At 38.4% G+C, this 17,544-nt stretch overlaps 1 protein-coding gene across 6 annotated transcripts in view; it reads left to right on the top strand.

The window, feature by feature from the left end:
- The first annotated feature begins 9 nt into the window (after positions 1-9).
- The window catches only part of stx1a (syntaxin 1A (brain)), a 44,181-nt gene continuing 26,646 nt past the window's right edge, over positions 10-17,544 (top strand). For 2 of the 6 annotated variants that reach the window (XM_077541670.1, XM_077541669.1), the window contains exons 1-2: positions 10-420; positions 10,977-11,054. In XM_077541670.1, the coding sequence (XP_077397796.1) occupies positions 391-420; positions 10,977-11,054 (108 nt within the window). In that variant the 5' untranslated portion in view covers positions 10-390. The remainder of the gene's footprint in view (positions 421-10,976; positions 11,055-17,544) is intronic. The other 4 variants (XR_013287997.1, XM_077541672.1, XM_077541671.1 and 1 more) reach the window with 3 other exon arrangements.

Raw genomic sequence — 17,544 nt, 5'->3', positions numbered from 1 at the left:
GCACCGGTACACAATGCAGAATAACCCACCTGGGCGTTATCTGAGAGCCTACGATCGATATTCAATCTCAGCTGAACCAGACTCCCCTCTTTTGCTCTCTTTGCTCTGTCCCTGCCCCGTCCTCTCCGAGTGGATTCTTGAAAAGTCAACAGGTTCTACTCAAGCCATTTGGGCGCGATCGAAAAGGAGGAAGTTGGCGTGCGTGTCATGGGTTAACGGCGTCGGTCCAATCAGCCCGTCATCGGAACCACGAGAGGAGGCAAAAGGAAGGAGGGAGGTGGTGAGGAAAGAAGGGGGGGAACCCCACATCGCTTCCTCGTGAAGCCGCCTAAGCCCGCTTCTTGTCGGCGTGTCCACATCTTCTCCATCATCGCCAAAAAAAAATCCACAATGAAGGACCGCATGCAAGAACTTCGACATGTAAGTTGTCTTTTTTTTTAATTATTTTTTTTTTTTGACTGCTGTTTGCGATCGAACGCACCTCTAAGACCGGTTAACCGGTGCGAAACGAAAAGTACTGAAAGCTCCGGTACGGCGAGTTTACAGAGCAACAGTTTAGCAAATGTGTTCTTATTTCATGTAGGCAACAGGCGCACACCTGTCAACATTTTTTTGACCTGTTTCATTGTTTGTGTCAATTTGGGGGCGTCGCGCTGGAGTTATCATGTCACTTAGCTTAATTTCTCCCTCCACCCTTGGTGAAAGTGTGCCACCGGTGATTTAATCACTACGTCTGCGTTACAAGTGTGTGGTTGGGAGTGTGTAAAGCACACAGGAAGTGGTTTGGAGTAGTAAAACGTCATGATGATCCTTCTTGAACCTATAATAGACCCTTCCAGCTGACGTCACTGCTTAGCTCCCGCTCCGCCTCCCGGAGGGCAAGCCTATATATGAATGTAGAAAGCTGGAGTTTCGTTAAAACTAAAGGTGGGAAATATGTCAAGCGTCACCAAAAAAAACGTCCCAAGTAGGACCCTACATTACTGCGACTCAATGAAACCAGTAATTTGGAGCTGCTAGCTACAAAGAAAAATGGTTTGTTGGAGGGAAAAGTGGAAGTTGGAAGCCTAAAGTATGTTGTTTTTGGTAGAAGCAGTATTGTCGATCACTACTTTCATGGTGTAAATTGTCTTTCATGTGTCTGGATATACTCATCTTGCTGTATATTGAAGTCTTCAAGCTATCTTAGCTTGCTAGCTGCTAACAAACAGACTGCACGTTTACAACACATTCCTCAGCAGAGATCAAGCCCGAGTTAAAGTGTTAATTGTGATAATCATGTTAAATCGTTAACTTTTTTGTTTTGTTTTTTATAATGAACAAGTGAACAAAAAAACGAGAAATCCAACCTAGGAGATTGCCAAATGACACAAATAAATTCTGGCTTTTTAGCGCGACTCTCAGGTAACAGGCTGTGTTGAACTTATGTGATTAAAAAAGAGAAAGAAAAACAAGCATTGGCCTCCAGGCTGCGCCTGTCTTGCTCTAGCCTAAATATAGCAATAATAATAATAACAGCGAAGAACAGCACAAGTATCAGCACCCACTGCAATCTTTCAGTTTGATAGAAGAAGTGTGTGTGTTGGTGTTGGCGTGTGCGCGGTAAAGTGGCCATTGTCAGATCTGCGTAATTGGCAGTTAAGCAGGGGAGGGAGAGGGAAACAATTTACGGCCGTGCAGCTTTCAGTGGAAGATCTTGCTATGAATTGGCCTCCAGGGGGATAACGCTGCTCTGCCAATCCTGTGTGTGCGTGTGCGTGCGTGTGGTTTAGAGAAGTGTGTCTTGCTGCCTGCCATGCTGCCGCTTCACATTGCTGGAAAGATGCACTAACACTACCACACACAGAGAGAGAGAGAGAGACAGAAATAGCAAAAGCCTTGGTTCCACCTTTGGGCTGGGTCTAAAATATTGATAGATCAATAATGAATCGATATTCCTTTTTATAGCCCAATATCGATTAATAAAACCATGAATGGACTGGCTGGCACCCTGACATTTTGACTTCTTCTCCCCCTCTTGGGGTAAAATAGAGCAAAATACTAATTTAACTCATTTGCTCCCAAAAACATATAAATATGTTCTGTTTTACATATGACTATGCTCCCAACAAGGTTATTTTAGTTCACTAAAACTAAAGAAAAAAACTAAAATTCAAAAACCAATTTTGTTAAAATAAAAACGAAAATGCTTTTTAAAAAACGAAAACTGAAACATTTTCTGTTTACAAAACTAACTCAAACTAACTATAATTATAGGGAAAAATGTCCTTCATTTTAGTCTTTAGTAATTAATTGAAACAGAAGTGATGTCATCTCGCAGCAGCCAATAGAAAAGCTCATTCAGATGACGTCGCTCCCATGGTGTTTTTTTTTTTTTTTAATTAATATTGCGCACAAGTAATACACATTTCTTTTTAAAACTAAAACTAATAGTGAAACTAGTTAACACTAAGCATTTATTAAATAACAAAAACTAATAAAAACTAACAGAACCACCCTGAAAACTAATTACAACAAACTCAATGGTAATTAATTCATTAATTTGGTAATTAATTTAATGCACGAGCCTTTGGGGAAGACTTTAAATGCGATTTTTAGTAGATTTATTTGATATAAACTGGAATAATGACGTTTGAAAGTATGCCACACAGAAGTGACGTCATCTAGCAGCAGCCAATAGAAAAGCACTTTCAGATGACATCACTCCCATGGTGTTTTTTTTTAAATATTACGCACAAAAAAAACTAATACTAATACTGAAACTAACAAACTAAAATAAAACTAAGCATTTTTTAAAGAATTAAACTAATAAAAACTAACAGAACCACCCTGAAAACTAATAAAAACTAACTAAAACGAAAAATTCCAAAACTATAATAACCCTACTGCCATATTACAAACAAATTGGTTTATATACCGGTTCATTTTTCTAAATATGCAAAAGCACAAATAAATTATTTGTAGAATTTTTAGGACTAAACACAATTTCTCTTCATAACATTATGTGGCCCTTGTGTCCTTCCCTCAAATGAAAAAGTTTGGACATCCCTGCCATAAAACGAGAGCTGGTTTTAGTGTCGTTTTGTAGCCATATGTTTACTAATCTACGACCATAGCACAAAATGGGCTTTATTATTTTATTAATTTTTTTGCTGGACGATGCGTCCTCTTCTCCCAACCGTCGTACTTCTCAACTTTACGGCACATCTGCCCCCCCCCCCCCCCCCCCCCCCCAAGCTGCCCGTCTCGATAACCGAGTCGACGATGCGAAGTCACCTGGACTCGCTCCCGTCTGGCCCCGCCGGCGGTTTTAGTGACAGATGGCGCCGATACTGATGTGATTGTCAAGCTTTTATCAGGCTTGATGAGCTTATTAGAGATCTCACCGCAGGGATCGCCATCCGTCATGCGGTTATCACTCTCGGGCTTTTTTTTTTTTTTTTTTTTAATATATATATTTGTGTTTTTATTGCAATATTAATGTCGCACCTGGTACAGATCATCCCTCCTCATTTTGTGCTTTGAGAAGAGCATGTCATCTATTTCTCCTGCACCATTTCCTCTCAGCATGATAACTTCCACCCGTTATTGCTCTTTCTTTTTTTTTTACCCCCCAATGGACGATTTATCAGAAGGCTGTCGACTCCACTTTTTGTTTCCGTGCTCGTGTGTGCAGTCTTGTTGTCACTGTTAGCTCAGGCGGCTCATCCTGTATACTCACACTAACTCCCTGTTTGGAGTCAGAGTGACACATTAACTAATAGCATTGACGTGACACACTGTGTCTGTGTGTGGCTTTGGCCTTTATCCACACAAACATGGCTATTTTTAGAAAATACAGCTATATGTTTACAGTATGTTTCTATATTTTCAAATATGTTTTGGCCTTTGATTTATCCTCATTCGCCATTTGTGTTGAGATTAACGAACACTTTCCAAAGCAACTCGAACATGTTTCGCACTGTACTTTTCCTAGAAAAACATGTCATAGTTCAACAAATGAAAAATAGAATTTCACCAAAATTGTAAATGGAGTGCACCTATCTACACCACGACAGTGTCCAAAGTGCTTTACAAATCCATGTATTATTCGTTCAGTCATTTTTCTAAACAAAACGGGAAGTACAAAAAAATGGAAGACGGGAAACACGGACAGCGAAGCCACAAGGCGGCCATCTTACCACTCCCATCTCGCGAAGTCATACTAGCTAGCTTAGTGTCACACTAAGCTACCTGGGGAATTTGTCTCTGGGGTGCCGCGTGAAACTCTCTTCATTTGTTGCTAAGGCCAACAGCGAAGTCACAGCAGAACCGTTGAAACACTGCCTAGCTGGGCTTTATGGACTGTTAGCTTGCCGAGAGGGTGAACATTTGGGTGTGTTAGCGAAGCTAGCCACTGTTGTTCAACATTCCCTAAACATTTGCCAGATGTATTGTTAACGTAGCATTTTAATGTTGAACGTTCAAAATTTCCTTGCGACAAGTGAAAACATTAAACCCACCATTATTTACCATGAGTAAATGCACCAATGAGCATTTAATCAGCGGGAGAGTGAGGAGTAAGCGCCACCAACGGGACTCCGACATTATCTCCGTGAACCGCGATCGAGGCGCATATGCATTCATTTCAAGACATTATTCATCAATTGAGATAGTTTGCATAATTGCATCCATGAGCCATGAAATGACGTGAAACGAGAGCCATGCGGCGGCCCACCCAAAGGTCTCCATTTGCAAACGACATTTGCATTGATAGCCCGTATTTACTGACTGCTCGGTTGAGCGTATGGTCCGCTGAGCACGTCGTGGTGTCAAGTTGGCACGCTCCATCAAGTGCTTCCTTGAAATCACTGTGTTGCATCTGTTTCTTTGCCATAATAAGCTCGCACTTGTCTCATATAGATAAGACGCATCCCACGGAAGTCCTTCTCATGAATGAATGAACTCCGTTCTGTAATGAGCAACCTTCTCCAAGTACTTCTCCGACACTTAAAAGCAGAGAATTTCTTGGCTTATAAGTTAGCCAATAGAACAATTGCCCAAAATCGAGTTGCCTCGATTGAGTCTTTGTGGATTTCTGCATTATGGATTCCGCCGGTTTTGATGCTCTGTTTGGCAGGTGAGCTGTGATTGGTTACCTGAGCCCTTGTGATGTCATTTTCAGTCGACAGCAAGTTGCAAAATGTGTTTTTAAAGGTACTAATTGTGCTTGAAAAATAATGAAAGTATCAAATTAATCATAGACAAAATATTAACATTTTATTGCTATAATGGGTTAAATAAGTCAAGTATCTCTTTAAAGATTCAGCTTTGGTCCAGAAAATAAGCAAAAATGTTGATCATGATCTTCCAAAGAAAAAGATGTTTACAAGTATCTTATTGTGATTCAGCATGAAGCTGATCCGTTCGCTGACGCTAAATTCTGAGGATTTCGACCATTTTAACATACATAAGGTTTCTAAATGATTAATCGATTTATTAAAATAATTATTTAGTAATTTTATAATAATTACCTGTGAATGTTTTATATTATGCATTTATTCTCACAATTATTTTTAATAATTAATTTTGTGTCGTTTTTCTTCAAGTATGTTTTCTTTTGTCTGGAATTTGTGTTATTGTTGCTCAAACAATTGTACGGTCATCCATGGCCACTGAACAGAATAATGACGAGAAGTCACCTGAGCCTCCTTGGGACGTCGAGCTACGAAGCGATTTATCATAATATTTATGAAGCTTCACCACAGACGAGCATGCCCACGAACACAACCTAATTGTCTTCATATCCATGCCCGTCGGCTAATTGGGCGTTAACGAGCCGGAATGAGAATAACCATGCGCTCCGATGACAGGCTTGCCCCCCCCCGCGTGCGCTGGCCGGGTGGAAGAAGAAGTTATCTCTGCACGCGAGAATTGGCAGCTGCTGCCGACGTTTTGACTTGCTGCCCGGAATTGATTTTCTTTCAGGCTGCCAGTCGCGTTGAAAGTTATCATGGAACGTTACATCGTCTGTAAGGTTGTATTCACGCGCCTTTTTTGGACTTGCTGATGAGAGCGTTAAAGGTCAGGATGAGATGTGAGAGAGGCAAGGACGGGGAAATTGGATCCTTTGCCGCCGCTCGAGGTACATCTGCGCAATTTAATGAGAGCATTTGGGAGCCTCGCTATGATACACAGTTGGACAGAATATAACCACCATCATAACTATATTGTGACACGGACATATTGTGCGATGAAATCCTTTTGTGGCAATGTTAATAAAAACGGAGCATTACTATCTTTGCAACGGCCAAGATCATGTCAAGAGAAAATAAAATGTCTCCTGAATTTAGCACATGTGAGAGAAGAGGGTTGTTAACAACCCTGACAAATTTGAATGATTAACTCATTTGCTCACAAAAAACGTATAAATACGTTCTATTTTAAATATTACCAAGCTCCCAAAGACATATTAATAAGTTTTTTTGTTTTGTTTTTTTTTGTTTTTGTTTTTTTGTGCTAGAGCACACAGAAGGCCACTAGGGGGAGTGCCTCATAAGAGTGGTGGGGAAATAGACGATTATAAATAAATCACTAAATGAATAAATAAATAAATAAATAACTAGATAGATAGATAGATAAATAGGTACATAGATAAAGAGATATATATAGATATATAGATATAGAGAGAGATTTTTGCGCTTTTATTTCCATTTAAATGTATTTTTTTTCGATATCATTTTCAAATTATATTTTTGATGTCCCTTTTTTATTTTTACTTTTATTTAGTTATTGATTTGTTTTGAATTTTGTCAGTTTTGCGCCTCCATTCTCAGGCGCCTCCATGCTGTGTGGGCCCGTTGCTGGAATGCTTCTCCAGAGGAGATCGAATCTGGCGGATGGAGAGCGAAAAGACGATTAAGACAGGAGGACATTGAGGGGGATTGTCAGGGAGAGGAGACACACACACACAAACATCGGCTTGTTGCTGCTGCACTTCATCTCTTGCACCACCCACATGATTCTTCCTCATCTCGCTTGCTGAAGCCTCCTCGCTGCAGGCAGGCCTCGTCTCACATCTTCCTCGACTTGAGTCCGATTATTTGCTCTCCACGATTTCTTGACAAACATACTACGGCGGTCTCGAAAAGGGGGGTTTTGTGAAATTGTAACTTGTAAAAGTACAACTGCCTTCAAGTAAGACTTCCTTCCTTTCTTTAGTTTTTCCTCTGGTCTCTCGAGATCTCATTAGGGCCCGAGCAGCGACCGCTATCCCCAAAAATAAAACTACACCCGGCCTACAGGGGTATCCGTTGAAACAACTCAAGGTAATAATTATAAGATATTTCATTTATACGCAGTCAAATAAAAAAGGATAATATATTTACTCTTACAAACAACCGTTTAAAGATAAAAAAAACAAAAAAACAACCTCTACTCTAGCCAAAGGTTTACATGAGTACCCATATATTTAATCTTACAAACAACGGTTTAAAGATTTAAAAAAAAAAATACATTATTTTTATTCATCATCCACCGTTTCATTGATATCAAACATTGTTTAACAATACAATCCCTCATGACAGCATTTAATACACAATTATTTTTTGCAACACATCATCTCCCACTCTTGTCTTCCTCCTGCCATCTGAAACCCCATTCTTTTTTTTTCTTTTTTTTTTTTTTTTATTGCAAACAATACAACTTACACGTCGTCATTAAAACAATTCAAGAAAATACAGAACAAACAGAAAAAGAGACCAAAAAAAATAGCAAAAGGTTTTGCTCCATGATAGGGGCACAATGAGTTATACAAAGATATTTAAATTAGAGCAAATCTCCACTATTTTCAAAGCCTTTTGTTTGTCAGAGAACTTGATTGAGAGAATGTATTGTTTAAACTCGTTATAGAAGGCTGTAAAGCACGGCTTCCCTCCGCGGAATTTACAACAGTGAATGTGATATTTGGACATTAAAAGTAATAAATTTATTAGATAGTTCGAATTATTTTTCTCTATACTATTTAAAAAAAAAAAAACAATACATTCTTCCAAGCAATTACAACATCCTTTTCAATGTTAGCGTGAATGAAATCACACAATCGCTGCCAAAATAAATTGACAGATGGACAGTACCAAAACATATGTACAACAGTTTCAGGGCACTCGACACAAAAGCTACAGTTAACATCAATAACTTTTTTAAATTTCTTACTGATATAAGATTTTGCTGGGTAGAATTTATGGATCAACTTATAGGATCTTTCTTTGACTTTATTCGTAATCAGAAATTTATTTGGCATGAGCCAGACCGTCTTCCATGGTATATCATCCACAAACCTATTCCAATACGGAATAACATATGGTAACGTTGTAAACTCCTTCTGGAACAAGATTCGTATATGTCTATTGTTGTTTGCAGGACGACCAGACAGACATATTCTCCCTACACTTGTCTCTTTTGGCACCAAAAAAACAGTATTGTTATTATCCAGCCGCTTTTGGCCTTTGAAAAGCATACACACACCAGAGGGGATGGCTCCAAACACCTTAGCATAATCTCCAGGAGTCACCGGGATAAGAAATTTCTGAAGAAACTCTTCATATGTTAACAAAAGCCCTGCATCATTAAACAATTGATCTACCCAGTTAATCTTGTTTTGAAACCAATATTCCAAAAAGATGCTTATAAAGAATGTCCTTGTTATTCCAAATCAAATAATTATGCGGGGAAAAGTTATGTTTGTAGATGAGCGACCATGAAAGAAAGGCCTGGCGGTGAAAGGCTGACATCTTAACAGGAATTTTGTCAATGTCAAAATTGCAGGCAAGAAAAAAATCAATACCACCTAGCTTTGATAATACATGGAGAGGAATAATATTCCAAATTGAAGTGGGGTTTTGATAGATTTGTTTTATCCAATTAATCTTGAAGGTTTTAATCAGGGTAGAAAAATCCAAGAAGTTTAATCCACCAACTTCACAAGAATTCATAACAACTGTCTTCTTCAAATAATGAATCCTGTTTTTCCAAATGAAGTCGAAGAGCATTTTTTCAATCCTCTTGCTAATCTCCTTATCGACATGAAGAGCCATAGCCGCATATGTGAGACGTGAGAGTCCTTCTGCTTTGGTGAGTAAAACCCTACCTCTCAGCGACAGATCTCGTAAAAGCCATTGATTCAATTTAGTACGTGTATTTTTAATAATTGAGTTAAAATTTGCGGTGCATCTCACTCTTTCATCTTTTGATACTACAATACCTAAATATTTCACTTCAGCTCTTATGGGAATGCTATACAATTCAGACTTGTCACAGTCCTTAATAGCAATAAGTTCACATTTGTTAATATTCAGACATAAACTTGAGGCTCTTGAGAACTCCTGAACAGCTTTGATGGCCACAGGAATTTGCTTTTCATTTTTCAGAAAAAGTGTTGAGTCATCCGCCAATTGCGTCAGGATTAATTCTTTACCAAGAAGAGAGATGCCTTCAACAGCACTAGCTTTAATATGATGAGACATAATTTGCGCGACTATCAGAAAAGGGTATGGGGAGGCAGGACAGCCCTGTCTTATACCTCTAGAGATCTCAAATCGGGGAGAAGTGCCACCAGACAATTTAATAGAACTATTGCCGTTCTTATAGAGGGTTTCCATAGCAGAACAAAAATAGTGACCAAATCCAAATTTATTTAAAGAGTGTATTAAGAACTGATGCTCCACTGTATCAAATGCTTTATAGAAGTCTAAAAACAAAATAAAGCCATTATCCTCTAGTACATCAGAATAATCCAAAACATCCCAAACAAGCCTAATATTGTTTGTTATGTGTCTTTTGGGCATAAACCCTGACTGAGTCTCCTCAATAATAGAATTCAGTATGGTTTTTAATCTTCTAGCAAATATCAGGTAATCATTATTAAGCAAAGATATGGGACGCCAATTATCAATCAGAGAAATGTCTTTGTTTTGTTTAGGAATTAAAGTTGTTAGACCTTGAGTCATTGTCGTCGGAAGCATCCCTTTTCTAATCCTTTCTACATAGACTTCATACAGGTGAATTCATGAGCACAAACTCACAGGCACAACAAAGCGAGAGCAATGATGTGTTGAATCGGTAAGACTGCCAAATGAACAATACTGAGCGCTCTCAAAAAAAAAAGAAGTAAGGCTGCTGTCATCATCATTGAAGAAGTACAGTGCTGCCCTTACTTAAGTTAAGAGCGACTTACATGTTTCTCCAGATAGCAGTCAACGCTTGTCAGGGTTAATTTAAAGCAGAAAATCCACTTGGAGACAAGATATAAGAACACAGACTAAGTCCGAGTTTCCTTTTGCAAAAGGAGAAAGTTTGTAGTCTGGTTCAAACAATCCTTCTGACCAAAAGAGCAACAAATCAAAACAATCCATCCAGCCCATCTCACTTTTGCTTTTCTACGTATTTAGATGAGACACAAAATGCATTTTTTTCCCCCTCACTGAAACTGAGATGTAAAATTGTTGACTTCCAGCCTTGTTAAGTTGTTAACTCGGATATTAGTTACTGTATGATATTCCACACAGTTAGCGGTAGTTTTAACCACCCCGTTATGATGCAATCCACTTCTCCACAACTTGCCATACTCTTCACTCGTGAATATCTCTCTGACAGTGCCAAGGTTGGACTGGCTGGCTGCTTTGTATGATAGCAAGCAGAAAATAACCACTGTTTGGATTTTGTTTGTTTTTTTGTTTCCCCTCTGCAAGCATCTGTATTTCTACTGAAGTAGAGCCTGTGAGCGTTTTTTTTTTTTTTTTTTTTTTTTCTTCACTTCTAGAAGGAGACAATTCATGATCAGAATTTCAATATGCGAGCGAGCAAACATACATAATGAATGTTACTTTTGCTCTATTATGATCATAAATCTGCTTGCACTCTCAGCGCAGCTGACACAGATTTGAGTCATGTCTAATGCAGGAGGAAGGCGTGAATGTTTGCGTTCTTCTTGTTCGCAGGGGAAGGAGACGACGGAGGAGGAGGATGAAGTGGCCGTCGGGATGGACAAAGGATTCATGGATGAATTCTTTGAGCAGGTGAACGGTTCTCTCCCTTTTTTTTTTTTTAAATTTATTATTACGTTGACATTTAAACTTGAAAGAGTTCTGTCCTTTCATAGAAGTTCAATAATGACTTTCATTTCATAATTGGTAGAACCTCCAATGGTGATGATGATTGGGCTTCCTTGGCAATCACAACAATATTTCACCATTTTGTTTTTTGTAAATTAAATTGGAATTCATGAAAAGCAAATTAATGTCCAAACTCAAACCAGTGCTAATTAATTTTCGCCACGAAAATATTTTTTCAGATGAAAATGAAACGAAAACTAAAAAATAGAAGCCATTCATTGAGACGATAACGATAACTAAAATTGTCTGACAATTTTTTCAGATGAGCACAATGAAAATGAAAACAACACAGTGATGAAAATTCACACAATCCAATCCGACGGAACGAAACGTAGGTTGGAGAAAAGAACCACTCACAAACTGTTCAGTCTTCACTGCACTTGATTTATTTATGTGATTTAATCTAATTAATTTATTTAATTCTATTTATTTCATTGTGCAGCTGTAAGATGAATCTCAAGCTATTATGCACTTTTTTTTTTATTTAGGTGAAAAGTAAGTTATGTTATTGACAGTTCAACATGTTTCATTGAAACAATTAATAAAGACACATTGTATTAAATGTGTCTCAAACTACAGTTACAAATAGGTGTGTTATCATTTTCTGTATAAAAAATGTAAAAAAAAAAAAAATGTATGCTGAAGGAAATTATTGACTGGACTGTCAATTTAGTCGACTAAAATTGCTCTTTATTTTCACCGACTAAAATTGGATTAAAACTAAAATACAATCAGATGACTAAATTATGACAAACTAATTAATTTTAGTCGAAAGACTAACTAAAACTAAATTAAAATTTCTTGTCAAAATGAACACTGGCTCAAACTTTGAACATTACGGATCCTTTATGATCTTATTTCAGGTAACGTAATTGCCATATAACTTACCTTTGCAAAATAAAAGTCAAATAAAGTATACTCGAGTGCTTCACATCGTTATAGAATATTTTTGTAAAATACAGAATCATGTCATTTTTTTTACGTAATAAAATACATAATATAAAGGACATAAAAATCATATATTACAGTAGCTAATTGTTTTTGCTTATAGTAGACACTTGGGGCTCTTTGCTACTGTGAGGAGCATTTGCCTTTGGCGGTCTCACGTTAGCAACTTGTCTGCCATTTCCTTTCACGGCAACACTTGGCATGATTTATTTGTATTATTATTGTGCTTGCCGCTGGCTTATTTGATTTCTAAATGATTATTGATTGGGCAGCATCTTCTTCCACATGACAGACAGGCATAAGTGCATGTCAAGTACGTTTGCATCTTGGGAGTGTTTTTTTTTTTTTTTTTCCTTTTTTCTTGTACATGTCATGTATATGTGTCGTGAATATGAATCGAACGCCGTAATGGCTCTCTGAAATGGGGGGTTAGTCATTCCGTCTCCTCCCCGGAGAGACTTGAAGACCTGCTGAGAATCATCAGTCGATTGCAGGATGATTTCATTTGTGCGCCATCTTTCTCGGAGTCCGACTGGAAGTTGGGCTCCGTCATCTCTTTTTAATGGCTGCTGACAGGCGATTCTTACTGTGAGCAGTAGGAGTGTGACGATATGTCAATATATTGATAAATCCTGATAGATTATCAATACGCCTACGCAAGTATCATATTTGTAGTTAATATACAGCCACTAGAACGGCTCAATTTTTCATGACTTATTGAGCAATTACTTGGTGGGCCACTAGGTGGAGCGCCTCATAAGAGTGGCGGGGAAATGGACGCAAGTTTTCAGGCGAAGAAGACATGTCAGCTTACTTTGACTTGTGGAAGACATTTATCTGTTACCAATTGACTATGTAACTGACGGACATGTTGCATGACAATAGTGTTTAAGAAAGACACAAATTTTTTGGCAGAAAGTGGTCTCTGTTAAGAAGATTTTTGTATTTGTTTAAAAAAAAAAAACCACACACACACACTAAATTGCGCACTTTGAAGAAGACACCAGCTTGAATATTGTGTTTCAGTGATGGTACAAAAAGAAACGATTTTCTCACTGGAAACCCCCCCCCATCTGTTTATGTCTTGAGTAGTTTTATCGTGGATTTATTACCTGACCAATATATCGATAATCACGGTATTGTCATATTGTGAGACAATCGTTATTGTGAGCTTTGTATTGCATATCGTATCGTGAGGTTCCCACCCCTATTATACAACACAACAAAAACAAAAGACTTAACCTGCTATTCCAATACTTTTGGAGGGAACAGTAAATTTAATAAAAGCCTCACACCGTGAGTTGGCTTACTCAGGCTGCTTCACTTTTAAAAAATAAAATAAAAATAATCTGTCTCTCTGTGCGGCCCACAAAATAGCCCCCGAACCGTTGGTTGGAGACCCCTGTTTGAAGACCGTTTTGCCTCTAAATGTTTTTAACTTTGAAGTTATGAAATCACCATTGCAAAGGCGGCCACAAAAGGTGGTTGTTTGGGTTGTCCATGCCTGGCTGGCAAGCATGAAAGCACTTAAGACAATAAATACTCGAGTTTGCATTCAAAGCTGCTTCGTGATCTGCAGGTGCCTCCATCAAAACCAAAAAAAGAACAAATCATTTGCGCTTCATTTATCGGGCCTTTAATCATACACGACTGCAAACAGAAACCGATTTGTTTGGCTTTGAGGTTGTTCATGTCAGTATCAGAGACTATTTTGTGTGTGCGCTTGCGCGTGTATGTGTGTGCCACGTGATCAGAGTCACCAGAGGCATTGTCTGACCTTTGTTTGTTTTGAAGTGTTATCTTTCACTCACAGGACATTTCATTAGGTACACCTACACACTCAAACATGAAACTGTAACCTCGAGTTATTCATTTAACAATATCTCTATCATATATCATATTTCGTCCCTTTCACTTAGCTTAAAGAAATGTCATCTTTGCACCCGACATATTGATTTTTTTTTTTTTTTGATGCGCGAGCAGACTTGCAAACATGTTTGATTGCCGCCATGTGACTCCAAAACACAGCATGCGAGCGTACAAACGGACAACGAGGCGCTCAATCTGCCCGCCCCGTGGAAGACGCTTCACGCCAAATTGCTAATTTCCGACTTGTGCGTTCGTTATGTGGGAGGCTTGACGGATGTCAAACGAGAGAGAGACAGCGCACAACAACAACAACACTCGGCAACGTGCTTTTTAAATGCAGCTGGTATCTGTAGTGAAATGCTTATGGGCAGGAGCAAGATATGACGGGCAATTTTATAGCATAATATATATTTGTTATTATTAACATTATTATTAATATTTCTGCCATGCTGAGAATCCAAGAGAGAAGTATGTTGAGCAGCACAATGTGCATTGAAGGACAAAGTGTGACAAAATTGTTGGACTCTATTGAATGATATTATTAGTGTATGTTGTTACAAAATATAACGTGATATTTTTCGGTATTAAATAACTTCTTTTTTTTTTTTTTTTTTTTTTTGCAGGATGGAATGGATTACTTTAAGTAATAATGAGCACCATCAAGGAACAACAAACTTGTTTAGTAAACTAAAACTAAGGAAAAAACTGTAACTAAAATTAAAAAAACAGTTTCATTAACTAAATAAAATAAAAACGGAAATGTTTTTTTTTTTTTTGAAAAATGAAAGATAACTGAATCTACATTTTATGTTTACAAAGCTGACTCAAACTAACTCTAATGCTAGCAAAAATGTCCTCTGTTTTCGTCTTGGGTAATGAATTTAATACGTGAGCCTTTGGGGATGATTTAAAATGTGATTTTAATTCGATTTATTTTTATATAAATCGGAATAATGATGTTTGAAAGTGTGTCACACAAAAGTGACGTCATCAAGCAGCAGCCTCTATGCCTCTAGCATAAAAAAAAAAAAAAAAAAGCATAAAAAACCGTATAAATACGTCTTTGGGACATATTTAAAATAGAACGTATTTATACGTTTTTGGGAGCAAATGAGTTGATGGTTGAAAAAAAAAACTGATTTACAGGTCAAGTCAAAGTGAGTTAGCATGCCAATCATGCTTTTGTTCGATGAGCTAAACCGCTGAGTGCATATGAAAACGACGTTTTTCGCAATCAACTGCTTCTCTGAACTGCACAACTATGGATGCAAAATGCATTTTTTTCCATTGGAATGACTGCGATAATCGCGAGATCGGTGCCGTTATTTGGTCCCCTCGCATTTCTTTCCTGCCTTTTCTCTTCCTCTGAGACGTTGGCCTGTAAATTGAAACCTTCATCTCGTTATCTCTCTGCAATTTCACTTTTGGATGTTTAAAGCTGCCTTTCGAGTGTGAAGGCAGGCCTCCGCTGATATGGGAGACTTTTTTTTTTTTTTTCTCCTAATGACTGACGGAGAAGAACGAGCTCGACGTGAGGAAGAGGTAATCACGGCGGGGCGGCGATGTAGACGAGATGAAGGTCACGGTGGCGCAAAGTGAGTCGTCACCCTGACTGTGTGTGTTAATTAAACTTTTAAGTGGAGGGCCAAAGCAAATTACTGCTGCAGCCCCGGGTCCCTCCATGTGCACTCGTTAGCTTTATTATCATTAAGCATGACAAGTCACATGATGTTTACGAGTTAGTTGTAAAGTGTAAATTTAGCTTTATTTTTGGTTGCATTTGCCATATTGTGATAAGCGTCCAGTATCAGTTAGGGATGTGACGATGCCCAAACATCACGATACAATATTAACACGATATGAAGGTCACGATACGATCATTATCACGATATTGTGATGAGGTTGGCGATACAAAAAAGGTCACAATATTGTTTAAAAAAAATAAAGAAAAAAGAGCTACTAAAAAAAACAGTGGTATTGGCATCGGCAAGTACTAATAAGTAGGAATGATAATTATCACGATATTGTGGGGGGGATTGCCGATATTTAAAAAAAGGTTTGTATTGTATTATTGTAAAAAAAAAAAGAGCTCATAGAAAAGTACCATATTATGCTTATGTACATAACAGCAATGCATGTAAACCACCTACAATCTCTAATAACAATATTGAGGCGCTTACTTGTTCATGCACGCACACATTGAGTTCCTCCACATTTTGACTCGCTTCACAAGCATATTATGTTCCCCTTCATCTGACAATTAGCACATATTTTAAACATAGAATGCCAAAACATCCCTAATCAAAATTAAATTGCAATAATAAATTAGCCACCAGAGGGTGCTAGAACTGCACACATGGAAATCAACCTGACTTTTTTTTTTAACAGCTGTGTTCCCTTTAAATATTGTGAACATGACGACAACGATATTGTGGCAGTTTTAATATCACAATATCACGATATTGCCCTTATCGTTACATCCCTACTAATAAGTAACATGCCGATACCATTATTTCCAACACTTTTATAGGACTTCGGATGCAGCATCTTGTGCACGACATTCACTGATGTGTGACATGTTCACTGCATGCCAAGCCACAATATCCTATTGGCCTCTGAATGCTGTGAACCAATGGTAGGGCAGCTTTTTCATGTTAAGAAAAAACAAACAAACTAGGTATCTGTATGGTATCAGCACAACCTGATATCGGAATTGTATCGGGGCCAAAAAAATGGTATCGGAAAAACACTGATTTTAAACACAGAAGGGCCAAAACATGCCCTGTGAAAATTAAACGGCACTAAAAAAAAACAAAAAAACAAAACAAAAAAACGAGCCACCAGAGGGTGCTCCAATTGCACAAATGGAAATCAACCTGAGTTTTTGAACATAAATGCAGCATTTAATATTGTGACGTTGACGTCGACGACAATATATTGTGGCCGTTTTAATACCGTGATATCATGATATTGCCATGATCGTTGCATCGCTAGTATCAGTCGGACTCTGTTCTTGCTACAAGAGCGCCAAACTGATGATGCAAGTGTCAAGCGAACAGATGCAGGACTTGCTGCCGCCCCAAGCCTTCGAATCACTCATTACTTATCGCACCAAAACAACAACAACAAAAAGTCGTCATTTATCTTGCTTGCTCCTGCGACTTTGTTAGCAGGACATAAAAGGTGCACAAAATGAGGTGGCGGCAGATATCAAAAGTGCAAAAGTAAGAAAAGGCGGAGCGGCGCGTTTGTTTGTGTTTGTGCACGTGTGTGAGCGCATCTGATGTTGTTGTTGTGCAACCCACACGAATGAAATTGGCTCTTGTCGTCTTAGGAGCGCCGCGCCGTGACTCAGCGACACGTAGCGCTGTGTGCGGAAAAGTGAGACAGCTTGTTGGAGTTGCTTTCATGCCGCCTTGCTCGCTCACATCATCTTCCCGTTAAACGCTCGCCGTTTGCTGCCTTTGAAAGCGCCGATGGGCCTACCTAACAGCCCGCGTTCTCCCCAGAGGCCTTCCCAAGCCAATTTTATTATTTGGGAGAAAAAAATAAATTCCAATCCAAGCTAATTAACTCA

The sequence above is a fragment of the Festucalex cinctus genome, chromosome 13 (genome assembly GCF_051991245.1).
Source record: "Festucalex cinctus isolate MCC-2025b chromosome 13, RoL_Fcin_1.0, whole genome shotgun sequence".
In the NCBI taxonomy this organism is placed as follows: Eukaryota; Metazoa; Chordata; class Actinopteri; order Syngnathiformes; family Syngnathidae; genus Festucalex; species Festucalex cinctus.
The sequence above is the reverse complement of the archived record's forward strand: the minus strand, read 5'-3'. Positions and strand labels throughout refer to the sequence as shown.